At 42.3% G+C, this 17,986-nt stretch overlaps 1 protein-coding gene across 1 annotated transcript in view; it reads left to right on the top strand.

Annotated features, from left to right (window-relative positions):
* Positions 1-17,986, top strand: part of Pappa (pappalysin 1) — a 235,547-nt gene that overhangs the window by 205,061 nt on the left and 12,500 nt on the right. The window contains exons 20-21 of the mRNA XM_021230122.2: positions 8,602-8,673; positions 13,498-13,596. Coding sequence (XP_021085781.2) covers positions 8,602-8,673; positions 13,498-13,596 — 171 coding nt within the window. The remainder of the gene's footprint in view (positions 1-8,601; positions 8,674-13,497; positions 13,597-17,986) is intronic.

Genomic DNA, 17,986 nt, shown 5'->3' with positions numbered 1-17,986 from the left:
TTTTATTTTTTCACTAACCCTCATAAGTTTCTTTCCTAAAAGTCTTCTATTTATTTTCTCAACAAGTGCCTAGAATACTAGTGAGGAAACTGAGGCAAGAACTGCACATGGGTAGAAGACATAGAGCTGGACCTCAGCCTAGTGTCTGCCTGTGTACACTGTACTCATAAGGACAGGGCTGTTTGGCATCTCTAGCACCTTCCATGTAATCGAGTTTATGTTGCCTCAATTTCTTCCATCTTTCTCGATGCTTTAGAATGCAACCAATATGAGATATTCAGGCCAGGGAGATAGTGGCATCTAGTGTTTATGGAGTACATGCTGGATTCAGATACTTGGAGCTCATCATACAGGATGACTTAAACCTCGGCCAATGCTCTGTACTCCTGGATACTGCTATATCAGGTATCCCAGAAAGAGGGATCAGACTTGATGCTTATTCTGGACACTGAGCTTTCCATGGCGCCAGGGGGGTCTGGCTTCTGGCCAGATGATGATAGATGCCCCTGAGTGGTACCACTGCTAGTGTGTCCTCGACCAGTTGAACACTCCAAAAATGATTTGGGACCCACTCTCATCTTCCAAGAAAGCATGGTTCTGAGGTTTTCACGAACCCATCTGAGCACTGACTCCTCACCTTGGAGACACAAACGGGAAACAAGAGGGTGGGCAGGCAAGTTGCAGCAGGATCTCTATCCACTAGCCTTCCTGCCTGGGATTCTGGGAGCCACAGTCTGCCTGCCGACTGCAGATGGAAATCTGGGTAGCTTGGTAGAACCTGATACAAGGTGTACTGTTTCTTAAATGAGCTGAGGGAATAGTTTCTTCAAGGGCTTAGTCAGCACTCTAGGCATGGGGACTTGGCTCGATCCCTCAGCTACCAGAGTACCAAAGTCCACCTCCCCTCCTTCGTCTGCCTCTTTCTCTTCTCCTCTCTTCCCTGCCTTTACTTTTGTCGTTACAATTTGGTTTCCCTTGACCCTGCTTCTGCTCTTAAACACTATTTCTGTCTCTCTCCTTTGCCATCTCTTTCATCAGGTTCAGCCTCCCCTCTGCCATCCCCACCCAAGTTTCTGTCTTTCTGTGTATATACACAGTATACCTTCATGCCCTACATTCTCCACTACATTCTCCACTCTTAAATCAGTAAGGGGATTCTCCCCAGTGCCCCAGTATGCATGGCTTAACTGAGCACATGCAGCAGTATCCACAGAGACTGTTTGCATGGAAGACCCCCCAGGTGGCTGGAGGTTGCCAACCCAAGGATTATAGTCTAAGGATTGGGTCGAGGTCAAACAGCAAGGATACCTGATCTGCCACTCAGGACTTCAAACTGGTAGCATATCCCATCCCTTTTACCCCTACACTACCTCCCACGTGTTCCTAAACAGAAGAGGGTCACCCCATGAAAGAGTATTCCCTGCCACTCCAGAACCAAAGGTCTTGGCTTCTCTCAGTTCCTACTTATGGCCTCTTCTATATGCTAGGTGAATTCCTACCTTTTCTTCTGAAAGCTTGGCACTAAAGAGTTCAGTTGTAATTCATTGTGAAGTATACCTGGGGATTTGAAAGCCTGCAAACTTTCCCCCGCCCTGAGCTGCCCACCGGCTTGCCTGCCACCCCCTTCCCTGGTTTGCCTGCCTTTATTGATGCTGGACTACCAAGAGAGTCATAATGAGGTTCAGACGTCCACCGGGCTCTGGAGGCCTCATTAGACAAGAAGAAAAAAATGTAGGAGAAGGGAGGGGGAAGGGCATGGATTGATGACTTCCGGGAATAAGGCAGCAGGGCTGGCTTCTGCTGCTCCTTTGCCCTTGAGCGGTGAGGGATGCAGGAAGAAGGCGGCTGGTGCAGGCATTTCCAGGCCCAGGGAGGCTTTGGATGGCTCCTAGGTCTTCGAAGAAGTGGCTTCCTGCACCAAAGTGTAGAAGACGGCAAGGAAAGCGATCCAGCTCCCAATTAGCCACCGTTGCCTTAGGGTAAGGGTGTGAGAGTCATTTCATGGAAGCATTTCCGGTCCACTTCTACCACAATTGCTGCAGCCACCCCTGCAGCCCCAATGGAGTGTAGAATAGCAACAAAGCAAGGCATGTGTTGATTGCTTGCAAGAGATGTGCTGGCAGGTACTTAGTCAGAAGGCCTGTACACATGTGTGCACACTTGCACACAGAGACACACTAGCTCTAATATTTGACATTTGGCCGTATATCTGACGTAAACATCCCGAGGTAGGATGTCAAGGCTTCTCAGTGCCCATCCCTGAACACCAAGTTAGAAATACAGAAGCAGTTGTGGTCCTTTGAATCTCATGCAACCATGAGCTATAGTAAGTAGTCTCACAAGTTTCCTTCTTTTAGGAATCTTGTCACAAGACATGAGAAAATAACTAATAAAACTTGCTTGGCACCTTCATGTTTCATGTTCTGAGACAAATCTTATTGTTTTTCTAGGTTACCGTTTTCCCATTATTGAAATGAGAACTAGGCATAGGTCAGGTGTTCAAAGTTCACCAGGCAGGTAGGATGGATGGAGAAATTAGGTGCACATATTGTTTTGTATGTTATTTTACAGACAAAAACATATTAATTTTGATATCTGAACTGTTTATTAGAAATATTTCAGAAACCCAGAAGATAGCCAAAAATGCACCAGATACTCCTATATATACCGCCCAACCTAGGATAAAACTTCATTGGTGTGGTGAAAATATCCTCATTATCCTTGATATGAAATCATTTGCAATCAGCATAATACTTGGTAAGTTCTTATGCTTGTATGTGCTCACGAAACAACTACTGTATCAGAATGTGAGACTTTCCAGATAGCCAGGAGACCATCCGTACCCCTGGTAAGTAATGCCTCTTATTACCAAGGCAACCAGGGTTTGGGTATCTATCAGTATTAGTTAGTGGTACTTATTTTTAAACTTCATGTTATTGGAATCATAGAGTATATGTATTCTGAGTTCCATTCATGAGCACATTTTACTTCCATGAAGAACAGGACTATGGATTTTATTTTTTAGTTCTCTGTCTTTTTCAAGAATCCTTGCCACACACACTATAAACTATTCAGACACAGAGGTCTCATCTTGGAGACTCTTCCTCTAATTGAAAGAGAGAGGATACAAACTCAATGATAGGTGGACATGCCTGTAGCTTGGTACTGGATTTGTTGTACGAAATGCTAGTAATTGTAGGGAAGTATAGAAAACCCCGTTGTCATCACCAACATTTGTGTGATGTATGTATGTGTCACCATGTGTTTGTGAAAGTCAGAAAGCAATGTTGTGAAGTCTGTTCTTTCATTCCATCTTACCACAGGCTCTGAAAATTGAACTCAGGTTGTCAGTTTCTCACCGTGTCATCTCACTAGCTTCCCTCCATCCCCCACTGACATTGTTTTTAAAAAAAATCTATTTCCAGATTGGGTTTGTTTCTAGCCAAACACAGCAATGTGGAAATATGGTGTCATGTGGGCTGTGTGTGTGTGTGTGTGTGTGTGTGTGTGCAATAAATCTGGAGTTTTGTTAATATTGAAATCTCCCTCTCTCTGTTTGCTTTCAATATTGCAATTAACTTCAACTTTCTAAAGTACTGGTATGCCAAAGCAAACATTTCTGTGACAGGAAACTGCTGGCTTACAACCTTGGGATGAGATAGCCCTTTCCAAACTGGATATCTAGAATTATAAAAGCTTCACCCCCTCCCATCCTGAGGAGGGTCCCCAGTGTATTGCTGGGACATTCAGGAATGTCACATAGTAGAAGATACATTTTCTATCCTCACAGGTACATAATCACTTCAAGTACCTGCATCTTTGACTTTTACAATTATTTTCAGAAAAAGAATGGTGGGAAGAAAGAGAGGAGGATTAAAAAGAAAAAGGATGGAAACTAAGGAAGTAAAAATGACCATTCATGGACTAAGTATAAAATTATGCAGTTTATTATTGTGCTTTCATGTCCTACACATCACCTTGTCTCCACCATACCCAAGTGAGATAAATGCTGTCATCATCTTACAGATGGAGCTTAGAGTCAGAGACACTGCCGTTGCCCAATTAATGTAGCCAATGTAGTCGTTTAGCTACACTAACTCCATTCTTCATGACATCCAGTGTGCACAGTTTGAAAATAAAACTGTGTAGTAAATACAGACAAAGGATACAGAGTTTATTTCTTGCCAGAATGAAAGAAGCAAGGTGGAGAACCCTGCCTGGGTCTTACGGTCAGAGATGACTAGTAGGTCTAGCCTACCTGGTGTAAAGATGGAGATACTAAGTACACCGCAGGGCAAGTCATACATGGAGAAATGTTTCACAAAGTCTTGACTTCTCATTCATCCATTGACTCATTCATATATTTATTCATGAGACTGCTTGTTCATTCCTTCAGACATTTATTATATGTCAGTCATGTGTTTCCAACTGGCAAGTAGTCTTTAAACATTATGGATAAAGATGAATGCACAGTGCCTGGAAAATAAAAGATGAAAACAATGGTACTGTGCTAATACTTAACCCTGGGAGGTCCTGTAAATCAAGGAAAGGGGAGAAGCTCTCAGAGAAGGAATCCAGGAGAAAGATCTTGTCCCTGAGTTGAGGAAGACCTTCTACGGTTCTTCCTCACCCGGCTTTGGTTCTTCTTGGAGCTCCCCGCCACCCCATTTTCTGGCCTCTAACTTTGGAACACTCTGCTCCTCCTACAATGTCTCAGTGCCTTTTTACCTTTCCAAACCTTGGTTTCCCCCATCAGTCAAAAGAGTAAGATACTTCATAATCACAATGTTAGGGGTTATGAGCTTTGAAGGATGGAGAGTTTGAAGACTAGACTTTGAAATCAGACAGAGTTGGGTTTACTTATTGATGGTCACTGCCTTTGTGTGATTTGAACAGTTTCATTCCAAATTGGCTCAGCTGCCAGAGACAAAATAATTGTTTTCTCAGATTCATGATAATGCAACAATGAGATGTTGTAGACACAGTGCTTGGAGCATTTTCACTTAGGAGAGGGTTTTGTGCTGAGCATAAGGATGATAATGGTGGTGGTATTGGTAGTGACTGAGTTTCTAGTGGCACCACTCATATTTTGGTGGTAGTTATCATAGTGGGGGTGATTCTGTGACGATGGATATTGATTGATACTGATGATGAATAGTTGTATTATTCACTTTTTGTTTTTGTGATTAAACACTGAAGTGAACTTAAAGGAGAAAATATTTACTAATATTTACTTTGCTCATAGCTTTGATGGCTTTAGTCCATGACAAACCTGACTACTGACCTTCTGTACCCTCTGTGTTATAAAGTTGTATACCACAGTGAGGATATGTGATGTCTCAAAGCTCCTTACCTTATCACAGACAAGAGACAGAGAGAAACAAAGGAGGAAGTCAGGGACAAGATACAGATCCTTGAAAATCGTGCCCTAGCTTCTACTTCCTCAAATCAGGACTTGCCTCAAAAGTTTCTATCACTTCTCAGTAGTCCAGTAAATTACTGACTTATCAATGGAGAGTTCATTGGTTATGTCAGGTGATTCATGACTAAATCATGCTCTAAAATCCCATAAACTGTCAAGCAAGAATTAAACCCAGGAGCTTTTGTTGGTGGGTTGTCTAGTCCTCATGGTGTTGTGACGAAGGTAAGTGCAGTCATGAAGAAAAGACAGTTCAATCTTCCTCCATCCCAGAGCAGGAAATGAAAGCCCTCTTACAAGACATGGTATGAAAGACTCAGGCTGGGTCAGATGCCTCATTGACATTAACAAGAACAAGGCTGACATTTGAGGGGCCCCACAGGATCTCTCAATTCATGGTGCACACAGCCTACCCTCTCCTTCAGCTCTCACTGCCAACCCCCTCTCTTGGTTTCCCTAGCACACAGAGGGGCCCTGTAGCAAACAGGTGGGGTGTGCAGCCTTGAGCAGCAGTGGAAAGTCCAAAAGCCTGGAAAGATAAATAGGCTCACGCAGATAGTACAAAAGTCCCTTTTCTGAATTCACGTCAGATAAACCTCAACTGACAGAACCTTGTACAGCCACACCAACACACTCCTGCAGAAGGACTAAATCAGCTCTCAAATAAGCAGAGGGCAGCATGGGTATTAAGTGCTGGATGGATTTTAACATTGCTGTTTTCTTCTGCTTGAACCCTTGCTAAATACTCTCCAATAACCCCGGTTTGGACTGTGAACAAACTTTTGGATTCATAGAAGAAAGTCTTTTTCAAGTTCCTCAGAGAAGGAAAGCATGTGGGCTTGTCTACTTTGGCCCCATGACTGGGAAGCAGAGGAAAGAATACATGTAGGCAGTCCTGGCCTCCCTTCCTGTGTTCTTCTTCAGATGGGTTCCAGGCTTGCCCCTGAAGCAGACAGAGATATCTGAAACCGGGAACCACTCTCCAGAAACTTAAGTGCTTTGTCCAAGAATCCATTCTTAGGATTTGTTCACCTCAATCTGTCCTTAGAACAAGACTATAATGCTTGAAGGACCCATTGCTCATATGGAGTAACCAATGTTATAGCAAACTTTTATAAGCAGTTCAAGTTAAATTTGTAGCCATGCATGTTCTACTTCAAATTCGATGACTGCCCTGATACTGCAGCAAGAATACACACTCAAGAAGTTGAAACAGGACTATCTTGAATTTTAGTCAGCCTGGGCTATGCAACAAGACCCTTTCTCAAAAAATAAAAAGAGGGCTGGGTGGGAAAAATACTATGACTTCTTTTATCAAAAGAGGCAGCATGGGGCTATAAGTCAGTCTACCATAACTGGACACTATTAGCACTAATATTCTTCTGACACTCAAGAAGTAAGAAAGGCAAGTGGAGAAATTATTGTCCATTGGATAGAACATCTCTACTTTGAAATGGATTCTTTTCCTCATTAAAAAATACCTATTTATTGAGTATTCTCTGAGTGCCAGGAACTGTCCTAGGCCAGGAGAAATCTATGAAGTGCTGTAGAATGGATAAGAAAAGTTACCCTACTTAGTCTTATACTGGGGTCATGTGATTTCCTCTGTCAGAAGCTTGCCAAGAAACTAATTACACTTTGGCTCCCAAATAAGTCTGCCCGCAGGGAAAGAATAGGATGGTCACATGCATTTCCCACTTTCTGGCCCATGTGACTATTCATTTCTTAATTAAATTAATCAACTGGCACTCAGCCAGGAGAGCAATCCCTGCCCATACACATACTTCCATACTTCCATGGCTGGTCCCTGATATAACTACCTTTGCTGCACATCTGAGCATGTGCTATTTAATTTTCATAAAGAAACAATTGTAATGTGCATGAAAAGGAAGACCTCTATGGGAAATTTCAAAGGGGGCTTCTTAGGATTTTGATGATTTTTCCACTCTCAATACAGTGTCACCTCCTTGGTTTTGTCTACCTTTCCTTGCTCATCAATATTAAGAAATATTGTCACATTGGATTTTATGTAGTAAGTTTAACTTTAATCATTTCTGGAACAATTGGTGTTTTCAAATCCTGGTTTGCTCACTTAATGGCTATGGAGTTTAGGGATTGTGTACTACTATGACACAAGTTTAATGCCTTCTTCACAGCATGGTAGCGAGAAATAAATACATTAATACATAAAGTAATTAGTGTCAAGAATGCACTCAATATATTCTAGCTGTTATTATCATCATTGTAATTATTAGTACGAAAAGAATAAATCGTGTGTGTGTGTGTGTGTGTGTGTGTGTGTTCTGTTAGGTGGTTGTGAAAAGCACTATGGGGGAAGTAAGATTTAGAGCATTCTTTTTTTTTTTTTTTTGGTTTTTACGAGACAGGGTTTCTCTGTATTGTTTTGGAGGCTATCGGTCCAGCCTGGCCTCAAACTCACAGAGATCCGCCTGCCTCTGCCTCCCGAGTGCTGGGATTAAAGGCGTGTGCCACCACCGCCCCGCAGATTTAGAGCATTCTTAAAGAGTCTTCAGGTGCCCAGTTGGCAGAGGGTGTGTGCCACTTCAGGGCATTGTCAGCAGGCTCATGCTTCATTGGAAGAACATTCTAGCAAGGAGGTCTTTGACTTCCTGAAGCTCTGTCCAGAGGCTCACCTGTTCCTACACCAGCCTCATCGCTCTCAGACTATAGCACGCGTCAGCATCACGGGAGGCACTGGCTTTCTAGATGCAGAGTCACACTCCCTATCTGTAGAAATGCTGACTCATAAAAATTCGAAACATGGTTGAGGAGTTTTCCCTCTTAGTGGGGTCATACACAGTTCAGATCAAAATGATGCTCAGCTGTATTGGGAGGGGCCTTACTCCAACTTTTCTCACATCTTTCTACTGTAGCTACAAAAAAGCTCTTGTTTTCTTCCCTATAATTCTGCTTCTCCTCAACCCTATTCCTACCGGGGAAATAAAGAACCATGACACATACGATGAACACAAATATTATTTTATAATCTTCGGCCCCTTGTTAATGCAAGCACCTGGGCAAATTCTTCAGGTAACTACCAGGGGGAGGTCAGGACTTGGATGGTCCAGAAGAGGTAAGGTAGTTTAATGTGGTCATAACAAAAAACTGGTTTGCTCCTCAGCCCAGACCTGCCTGATCCCTGTCCCTCTCTCTCTCCGCAGAGGATTGTCTGCACTGCTGGTCTCCAGTGGTACCCCCACCCTGCTCTAATCCACTGTGTCAAAGGCTGTGAGGTGAGTGACAAGAGGAGATACCTCCGCTCAGAAGCCGTAATTCTGGTGGTGCTGTACTTTTGATGGTTACAGTTTACTAGGCCTACTAAGCATTGTATGCTTGCATCAGTATAGTTGTTACTAATGAAGCAGAAGTGTCGCTGTATTCTACAGATGATAGAATCCCCATAGAGAGATAGAAGAAACATACTGGAAAAAAAGGAAAGACTATGACAGTGCTGAGTGTTCAAGTCAGGCTTTTCTTTCTGCAAAGCCCATACCCAAATATTATTGGAACACAGAGGCTAAGAAGATGGTCAGTCAAAGATATGATTGCTATGCAAACCTGAGGACTTGAGTTCAGATCCAGCACTCAAGGAAAAAAAACCCAGACATTATAGTATATACTTGTAATATCCACATCAGAGAAGTAGAGCCAAGGGCATCCTCGGAACTCCCTATCCAGTCAGCCCAGTCATACAGTACAGTGAGGTGGAGGTTTAGTAAGAGACCTGGCTCAACAAATAAGGTAGAGAAGAATTGAAGAAAACATCTGACATCAATGTGAAGCTTTCACACAACATATACGTGCATGTGTGTCCCGCAACATGTAAATAAGTATACAGGGCGACAAAATATATGGAAATAAGGCAACATAAGTCATGTTTATATAACATGAATAACACAGCAGCTATTTTAATATCATAGAACATTCAACCTTTATAGTGCCGCATGAGGTAATTTTTCTTCTTAATTTCATTTTACTGATGACCATTACATCTAGATATTTTCTGCCTTGCTCATTTACTGTTTCTTCAGTCCCAGAGATAATCTTTTGAGTGAACCACTGAATTTAAGTGGAAGATCCTCTCTGACCTTCAAAGTTTCTGCCTTCGCAATTAAGCCATTCCCTGGGCTTGGAGTGATTGAGAGCTGACTCTGTCCATCACTGAGAGTTTGGGAATGGAGTCAGCAGTCACGTTTTTGGGATATAGCTGTTTTCTCTAGGAAAAGCTTCCAAGGAAACCAGAGCCATTTTCCTGAATCAATCCTGTCACTTTCTGAGAGGATTCAACACAGTCTCCCTAGAAAATGCATAGAAAGAAATATATGCCCCCATTCTTCTCAGATGGGGCTGGAAAGGAGACTTACAGCAACTCCTGGATGGGTATCAAAGCTCTGTAGTCTCTCTGAGTAGCCCACTAAGAGGACTGCAGCCAGAGGACCTCATTCGTGTCCTTAAAAGAATGTACGAGCTAGAAATGCTCTTTAAATAAAAAAGTCATCTAAACCCAATCATTTTTTGAAGGAAACAGATCCAGGCAGTTGTCTTCTGGATAATTTGATGGAAGTCCCAAATTTAGGATGTTTCCAACATGACCTAGTACTACCTGATTACAGTGTGAACAGAAAAATTAGGGTCAGAGAGGAGTGTGGTGGTCTAAGTTTGTACAGCATGATAGTCAAAACATGAGCACAGATTTTCTGACTGCCAACCTGCTTTTCCTTCTCTGGTATCTACCACCTGCTCATATCCACTTAATAAACAATAGGGACCACACATTTCTTTCTGTTGTGGTTAGTAACTTTAAATGTGTTTTTTCAGGGAAGGCATCATGGTATAGTCATTAAGGAGTCCCATTCCTTCAAGCTTCATTCAGAATGGTAGAATATGGCCACTGTTGCTTCTTTCCATCTCTTTGAATCAATGCTGAGTTTTGGGGAAAGGCATCTTGCGTTACCTGATAATTCATTATGCTGAGTTGGCAGTCTGGCCATTCAGTGTGACAGCAGAATTTGATCCCTTCTTTGACTCAGCATTGAAGCCAAGAGACCCTCTGTCACTGTCAGGCACTGAACCCTGACAGTGATGCTTATCACCTTTACCGCTGCAGGTACCTCTCAGCCTCTTTGGTCCTTCCTAGTCTAGTGCCCATCTGTGTCTTATCAAGAGATAATAGGATGCTCAAAAGAGAAATAAATGCTGGGATCAGAAATAAACTATACAACCCCAAGTGGCCAGAACAAGTCTAGACACTTCACAGAAAGGACCTCTGGGCACCCTCTCTCTGTTCAAAACCGTGCCTATGTTCAATTATATGCTTGCTCATTTATTCAAAGCCTCTTGGAGTACATCATGTTGTCAGTCATTATTCAAAGTTCTGGGTACATAGTTTCATGCAAGTTAAAATAGCAGCTTTGTCACCTGTCACAGAGCCACCCATGATACCTTTTCTCCCCCATATGTCCACCCAAAATCTACTATTCCATTATCCATTTTACTAAATATTTGCTGACCATATATTTGACATTTTTTGTGTAAGTTGTAAGACATTTTCCGGGAAATTAAGGGTATAAAACCAGAAGAAACACATCTGGCCTGGTGAAAACCCACAATAATAACAAAGAAGACAAGATTATGTTCCCAACTGTAAAATAAATACAAGAGGCTGTGGAAACATAAAGCATTCAGGGGCCACTAGAAATAGTATAAGGATGGGTCAAGATGATTTTTTTTTTTGAGACGGGGCTTCTCTGCATTGTTTTGGAGGCTGTCCTGGAACTCGCTCGGTAGACCAGGGTGGCCTCGAACTCACAGAGATCCGCCTGCCTCTGCCTCCTCTGCTGGAATTAAAGGCGAGCGCCACCAACGCCCGGCTCAAGATGATTTTTTGAGCCGTATCATAAAGGATGGATTTTGTCTGCTGAATGTCTTATTATTGAAAATACTAACTGGATATGGTATGAATCTCTACACAGCTAGCTTTTCCATGATGTTTTCTATCCCTAAAGTTTTTTCCTCACACCCCACTTAATAACTCCTATTTGTTATTATGGTCTCCACTAAATGCCATTTCTTCTAGGACCCTTTCGCTGAACAATCTCAGACAAGATCAAATGCTTTATTTACTATAACAGCGCTAAGTGACTGTTTGATTAAAGACCTTTTTTTCATAGATAGGATCAAGATGGATAGGGGATATGTGGAAGAGTGGATGTGTGGATGTATGTATGTATGGATAGAGAGATGAATGATTATGGATACAGGAAATGGCACTCCAGGAAGAGATCACATTTGAAAAACCAACTACTCCTTTTCCAACCCAGTATTTTTCATTTTGGGAAGGGACTATAATTCACCTTTACTAATCTATCCACACACTATATAAGAAGGAATTCAAATGGAAGGGGCTTATGCTTTGTTGTTGAATATGAATGTAACAGTGTGTAGACCATGAAAGTTACATGGTAGAGTCATTCCTCAACTTGAAACCCGTCCCCTCTGTGTGTGTGTGTGTGTGTGTGTGTGTGTGTGTGTGTGTGTATGTGTACTCATATATCTGAACTCAACACTTAATATTAACTCCAACTTACTAAGATCTGTATTACACTCTAAATGAGAAAACATAAAACGTGAATTTGGCACTAACAGTGGCAAGCACAGAGGTTGTATAGACAAGAATTTGAAGACATATGCAAAGCCAGTCATACAATAAGGCTTAGACTCCTTGTGAACTTGATTCTCTCCAGAGCCAGCCAAGATGGGAAGGTAGTGTACTGAGACAGCACACCAGCACCTTAAGGCAGGTTTCTAGGTGATTAGGAGACACAGATGAATTGAACACTGCTTGTGTTTTCAGGGCCTGAAAGTCTCCTTCTATTATAGACACTTAAACAGACATATAACATACCATGTTGAAAACTTGCGTGGGGAAACACACATACACACACACACACACACACACACACACACACACTGGTGTCATCAAAGACACTCCTGGAATTTTGTCAGATCCTGAGGATTCAAGTCAGCAACAATGTCCCTCTGTCTTCCCTCACTTTTGGAGTAACTCAAAGTTTACAGAACTCATTGAAGAAAATAAGTCAATGTGAAATGGAAGACCATAGAATGGATAGGAGAGTTGGGGAAACAGAAACAAACATGTTTACATCACAACCCCTTTTTTTTTCTTTTTATTCTTATATGATTATGACCAAGTCATTTTGTTTTCCTTATTCTCCAGGCATTGCCTATGAAGTGGGCATAATCATGCTGATGTCACATTTTTAGGGAAAAAGTATAATGAGATCTGCAAAGGCATCAGATACAGTAGATCTATATTCTTGTTAAGAAAGCCACTAGAGACGGGGCTGGAGAGATGGCTCAGAGGTTAAGAGCACTGCCTGCTCTTCCAAAGGTCCTGAGTTCAATTCCCAGCACCCACATGGTGGCTCACAACCATCTGTAATGACATCTGGTGTCCTCTTCTGGCCTGCAGGGATACGTGCAGGCAGAACACTGTATACATAACAAATAAATAAACCTTAAAAAAAAAGAAAGCCACTAGAGGCCACGATTAATACACACATCCTTCATTCTAACCCCTATAAATCCATAATTCTCATGTTTGCATTTCTGATAGTTTACACCCAGATTCCTAATTTGTCTATACATAATTTAATAAATTAAATAAATATTAAGACAGAAATGTAAATTGTCTTATGTCTTAAACTAAATTGTCCCTTCTAATTCAGAAAGAAAGAAGGGGTATATTTTGTGTTTTAATTTTCATGCTGTAGCAAACAAAATATGATTCTCAATATACCCATACTCCAGCAGGGAAAAATGTGGCATATGAAAATGCTTATAAATGGTAAAAATGCAAACTTACCCAAGGGGCTGTTGGGATTGGCAGCCAAACTGGCTGGTGATAGAGGTTTGCTAGAAGATGAGTGACTGCCAAACAGCCACAGAGGCCTCAGTGAACTACTGAGAGCAAGCCGACTTTCATGCCATGATGACATCAAAGCCTCATTCTCTTTCTGCTCCTGTCCCCATTATAGCCATTCATGGGAGACAACTACTGTGATGCCATCAACAATCGAGCCTTCTGCAACTACGATGGTGGGGACTGCTGCACCTCCACAGTAAAGACCAAAAAGGTATGTCAACATCAGTTTCTCATAGCTGCCACCTTTGTGGCCCTCCAGCCTGGTGACCAAAGTCTCTTCCACAGGCTAGAAATCTTGTTGCTGTGGCTGGGTTAGTGTTTCATCTTCAGGCTTAACGTCACTCTGGTTTTTATTCCTTTAGTTAAGAGTGAAGTGCTATTATTTGCTGGGTGCTGGATGGTCTTTGCAGAGGTGGTCCTCAAAGGGTAGTGTTGTGCGTAGCGTAGAAGCAGATACATAGAAGAGCAATACGTACTCTAAGATCAGACTGGACAAAGGAGATTTGACTGAGAATTCCCTGGTTAGTGAGTGAGTAGTATATATATATATATATATATATATATATATATATATATATATATATATATATTCTAAGTGATATATCCAAAGCAGAGGGGAAGAAAACACAGGGCACTGCCAACTAGGCCATCTACAGCCTTTGAACACTCTATTATGTATTTGGTCTTTCTACCTGTGGAATTGGAAGTGTGTGAAGGGCCTTGTCTATGTGTGGGGAGAGGGTTGGGGTGTCATTTTCTTTCTCTGGCCTTACAACACACACACACACACACACACACACACACACACACACACACACACCACAGTGGTTCGAATACTTGTACTTCAACAGGAGCATTAGAGTGAGATGTTCATTAGCTACCCCTGAGGAGTGGTCATCTCTGCTAGCTTCCCGACAAGAGCTAAGAATTCCCAGAATTTGGGGCTCCAGTTGAGAGAGGGATAAGAAACCGGGGCACCTTGTCCTGTACAGCATTCATGTGGCAAATGCACCCATGGGGACACCTCCTTGTTTGTAGCCATCTGTCTTCTGAGACAAGAGGTCTTTAAATCTCAAAGATGGTTTGCTAAAATACTTCATCATGAAGAATTGGGGTCTGAGATACTAGAACAGGAAAAGAAAAGAATCTGACTGACAGCTGAATGCTTAACAATCATCCCGCATGCTTTTCCCCGGTCATTAATGAGACATTGAGGCCAGGCACAGGCATGATTTGTGCCAGGTGGCAGAGAAAAAACGGTACAAGGTTCCTGGTTCCAAACCTAAACCCTTTGATATGGTGACATCCTTAAGAAAGCTGGTTGCTTTAAGAAACATGCCTTGGCCTCACATTGCAGGGATGTAGGAACACATGTCCCAGTCAGAGAACTGTTAATGGCTGACAATAGGATGCTGGGGTTCTCTGGGATCCAGTCAGTCCCGAGTGGGTAGTATTTTCAAAAAATACCTGACCTTTTGTGGTTTCAGTTTTATATTTTTACTAAAACAAGGAAGATCCATGATTTCTGCTTAATATAAGAGGATAAAATCAATTTCCTGTTAACAAATTTTATTCTAAAAATGAAAGAATATATATATTTCATTGTTTGGGAAATCTAGAAAGAAATCAACAGGGGAATATACTTTATCTCCTCCAGCCTGAAGAAAATCATGGTTGCTTTTTATCTTGAGTATTTTTTATTGTCTGATGGTTTCATAAGTTTTTTTTTTTAGCTTACCTGGATTCTTTGGTATTTTCTTTTTTCTCAATATATGTTTTTATTTAAATTAGAAGCGTGAATGTTTCACATGTCAGTCCCAGATCCCTCTCCCACTCCTCCTCCCTTGTCCCTCCACCAGCCCCCCCGCGCCCCACCCAATCCCCACATCATTCCCCAGGGAGGGTGAGGCCCTCCTTGGGGGGATCTCTAAAGTCTGTCATTTCATCCAGGGTAGGACCTAGGCCCTTCCCCATGTGTCCAGGCTGAGAGAGCATCCCTCTATTTGGAATGGGCTCCCAAAGCTCATTCATAAACCATGGTAAACACTGATCTACTACCCAAGGCCCCAGTGATTTCTGTGGCCTCCTGCCTGGCACTACATTCATGGGGACTGGATCAGTCCCCTGTTGGCCTCTCAGCCATCAGGCTTGGATTCAAGAGCTCCCCCTTATCTGGTCAGCTGTCTTTGTGGATTTCACCATCATGGTCTTGACCCCTTTGCTCATCACTCCTCCATGTCTGTCACTACATCCCAGGAGTTCAGTTCAGTGTTTAGCTGTGGGTATCTGTCTCTGCTTCCATCAGTCCCTGGATGAAGGTTCTAGGATGGCATATAGAGTAGTCATCAACCCTATCATCAAGGAGGGGCTATTAGTGAAGTCTCTCTACTATTGTTTAGTTTGCCAGTTTGTGTTATCTTTGTAGATCTCTGGGGAGATCTCGCTAGTGTCAGCTCTCTCCTCAAGCCTATAATGACTCGGTCTATTTTGGTATCTCTCATCCTGCTTTCCTCTATTCTTGAAATCTAGTCATTTTTACTCCTCACTCCCCTCTCACCCCCGCCTTCATCCATTGAAACCCTCCTTCACAACGGGGCCAGAGCCTACTTTCTTGCCTGGTGTGTGTGTGTGTGTGTGTGTGTGTGAGAGAGAGAGAGAGAGAGAGAGAGAGAGAGAGAGAGAGAGAGAGAGAGAGAGAGAGAGAGAGAGAGAGAGAGAGAGAGAGAGAGAATATCAGTCCTCATTTGGCTCTCTATTCCTGAGTTGAGTGCTTCTGCAATAACTTCACACAACAGAGCCGTTTGTTCACACAACACCGTTTCTTCACTAAGGAGTCCAGAGCCAGAGTCAGATCTGTGATGGGTGTATGCATGTTTTCTTTTTTTTTTTGGTGTGTCCACCTGCAATATAAATGTAAGCTAGGATTTTTCTATTAACATCTACTTTGTGCTGTTCCATCTTTCTGAACAAAGCAGGGCGTTGCATGGCCTTTCTTTTCCCACTAGGATGACTTTCCACTGAGCATCTTTTGTGGACAGGGCTGTGTACTCACAGTGGGAGCCAGATAGACACAGCTCCTACCCTTGTGAGACCTGTCTGTTAGGGAGCATGACAAGAAGCTGTGAGATCATGACAGTGCATTCAGTTGTCTTTCTGAAAGAGGCAGTGACTGAAAGAGACAGGACTTTAGGGAGAAGAATTCCCTACAGATGCATATTTAGCTCCAAGGAGGGGAGATGCACCAGTGCAGGTTAATGTGTTTGGAGACAGAATGATGGTGCTCCATGTCCTAAAGGGTGGCTTAGAGATGCTAAAGGACTCTCTTAGGGCACATCTGTTATTGTCATGTTTATTTCAGTGGCTCACCACTGTTTAGTACTTTTCAAAGTCAAGATTCTGGAAAGAAGAGAGAAAGTATGTCACATATGCTTCTACTTAAATTACCCAGTGTATCTCCTAAATAACTCCCAAGTTCTTGAACCATCTTTGTATATTCCCAGCCACTCTCTGCAGAAGACTGGCTTGTAAAGGATGATAGGCAAACAAAACCAAAGATATCAAACATGGAAATAAATCAACACATGTGCCAGACTACTCTTTCCTGGACTCTTCTTTTTCTAAAATTACAGAATTCTTTACAAAGTACCCTGTATTTCCTCCATCTATATTGCCTTTCCCTTCTTCTGTATTTATTTTGTAGATATTAATTTCTGAGCCTGGACTCTTTTTTAATCTTCATGTCAGCTCTAACAGGTCCATCTTATTACCTATATAGAATATACAAACTACTTTGGGCTCCAAATAATTGAGGCTTTCCCAAGTTTACTTGATCAATGATTGACAAAGTTCAAATTCAAGTCTAGCTTTGTCTGACTCACAAGCCCTGCTCTTTCTTTGGCATAGGGCTGAGTCTCAGAAGGTGAAAGTACCTGGGAATGGGGCCTTGTTCTCAGTGAACTTGGGTTTGGGGACCTCCCAGTGGCAGATGAAAGCAGCTATCCTAGAAGCAGATTGCCCAGGTATCCCTAGCATACTAGGATGCCCAGGAGAAAGTGCCGCTCCTGTCTCCATCTTCTTCACTAAGAATCCTCTTAGTGAAGAGGAAAGGTTTTCTTGAATTCGTGCCCCTGACCTTATCTGTTATGTCAATTTCATTCTCATCTATACCCTTGGCCTCTACTGGGGAAATTCCCTTTCTCTGAGCAACAAGTGTGGTACTCAGAAACTCAGCAGAAGCATGGGGCATTGCAAACGCAAGAATGTGCCTTCTGAGGACTTATTACACACTGAATTGTGGCATGAGCCTCTGTGCATAGTCTTTCCAGAACTGTATATTCAGGAAGAAAATAGACTCCATGAAGTCAAATAAGAGGATGAGGTGACAGAGATGTATTTGGGATTAGGATCCTCTACATCTAGACAAGCTGTCCTAGTGAGTATTTACTGACAGTGAACTCTGTCACACATGTTAACTGCTTTCCATGTCATTTTTTTCACCAGTACAGTAGCTCTGTTGTAGGTGTTGATGAAACTCAGACTTAAACAGTGGAAGGTCATCCAACCCAGAGCTAGCAGGTCTAACACATAAATCTATAGTATTT

This window comes from Mesocricetus auratus, unplaced genomic scaffold (assembly GCF_017639785.1).
Source record: "Mesocricetus auratus isolate SY011 unplaced genomic scaffold, BCM_Maur_2.0 Super-Scaffold_100014, whole genome shotgun sequence".
Taxonomy (NCBI): Eukaryota; Metazoa; Chordata; class Mammalia; order Rodentia; family Cricetidae; genus Mesocricetus; species Mesocricetus auratus.
This window is presented reverse-complemented; position numbering and strand designations above follow the sequence as displayed.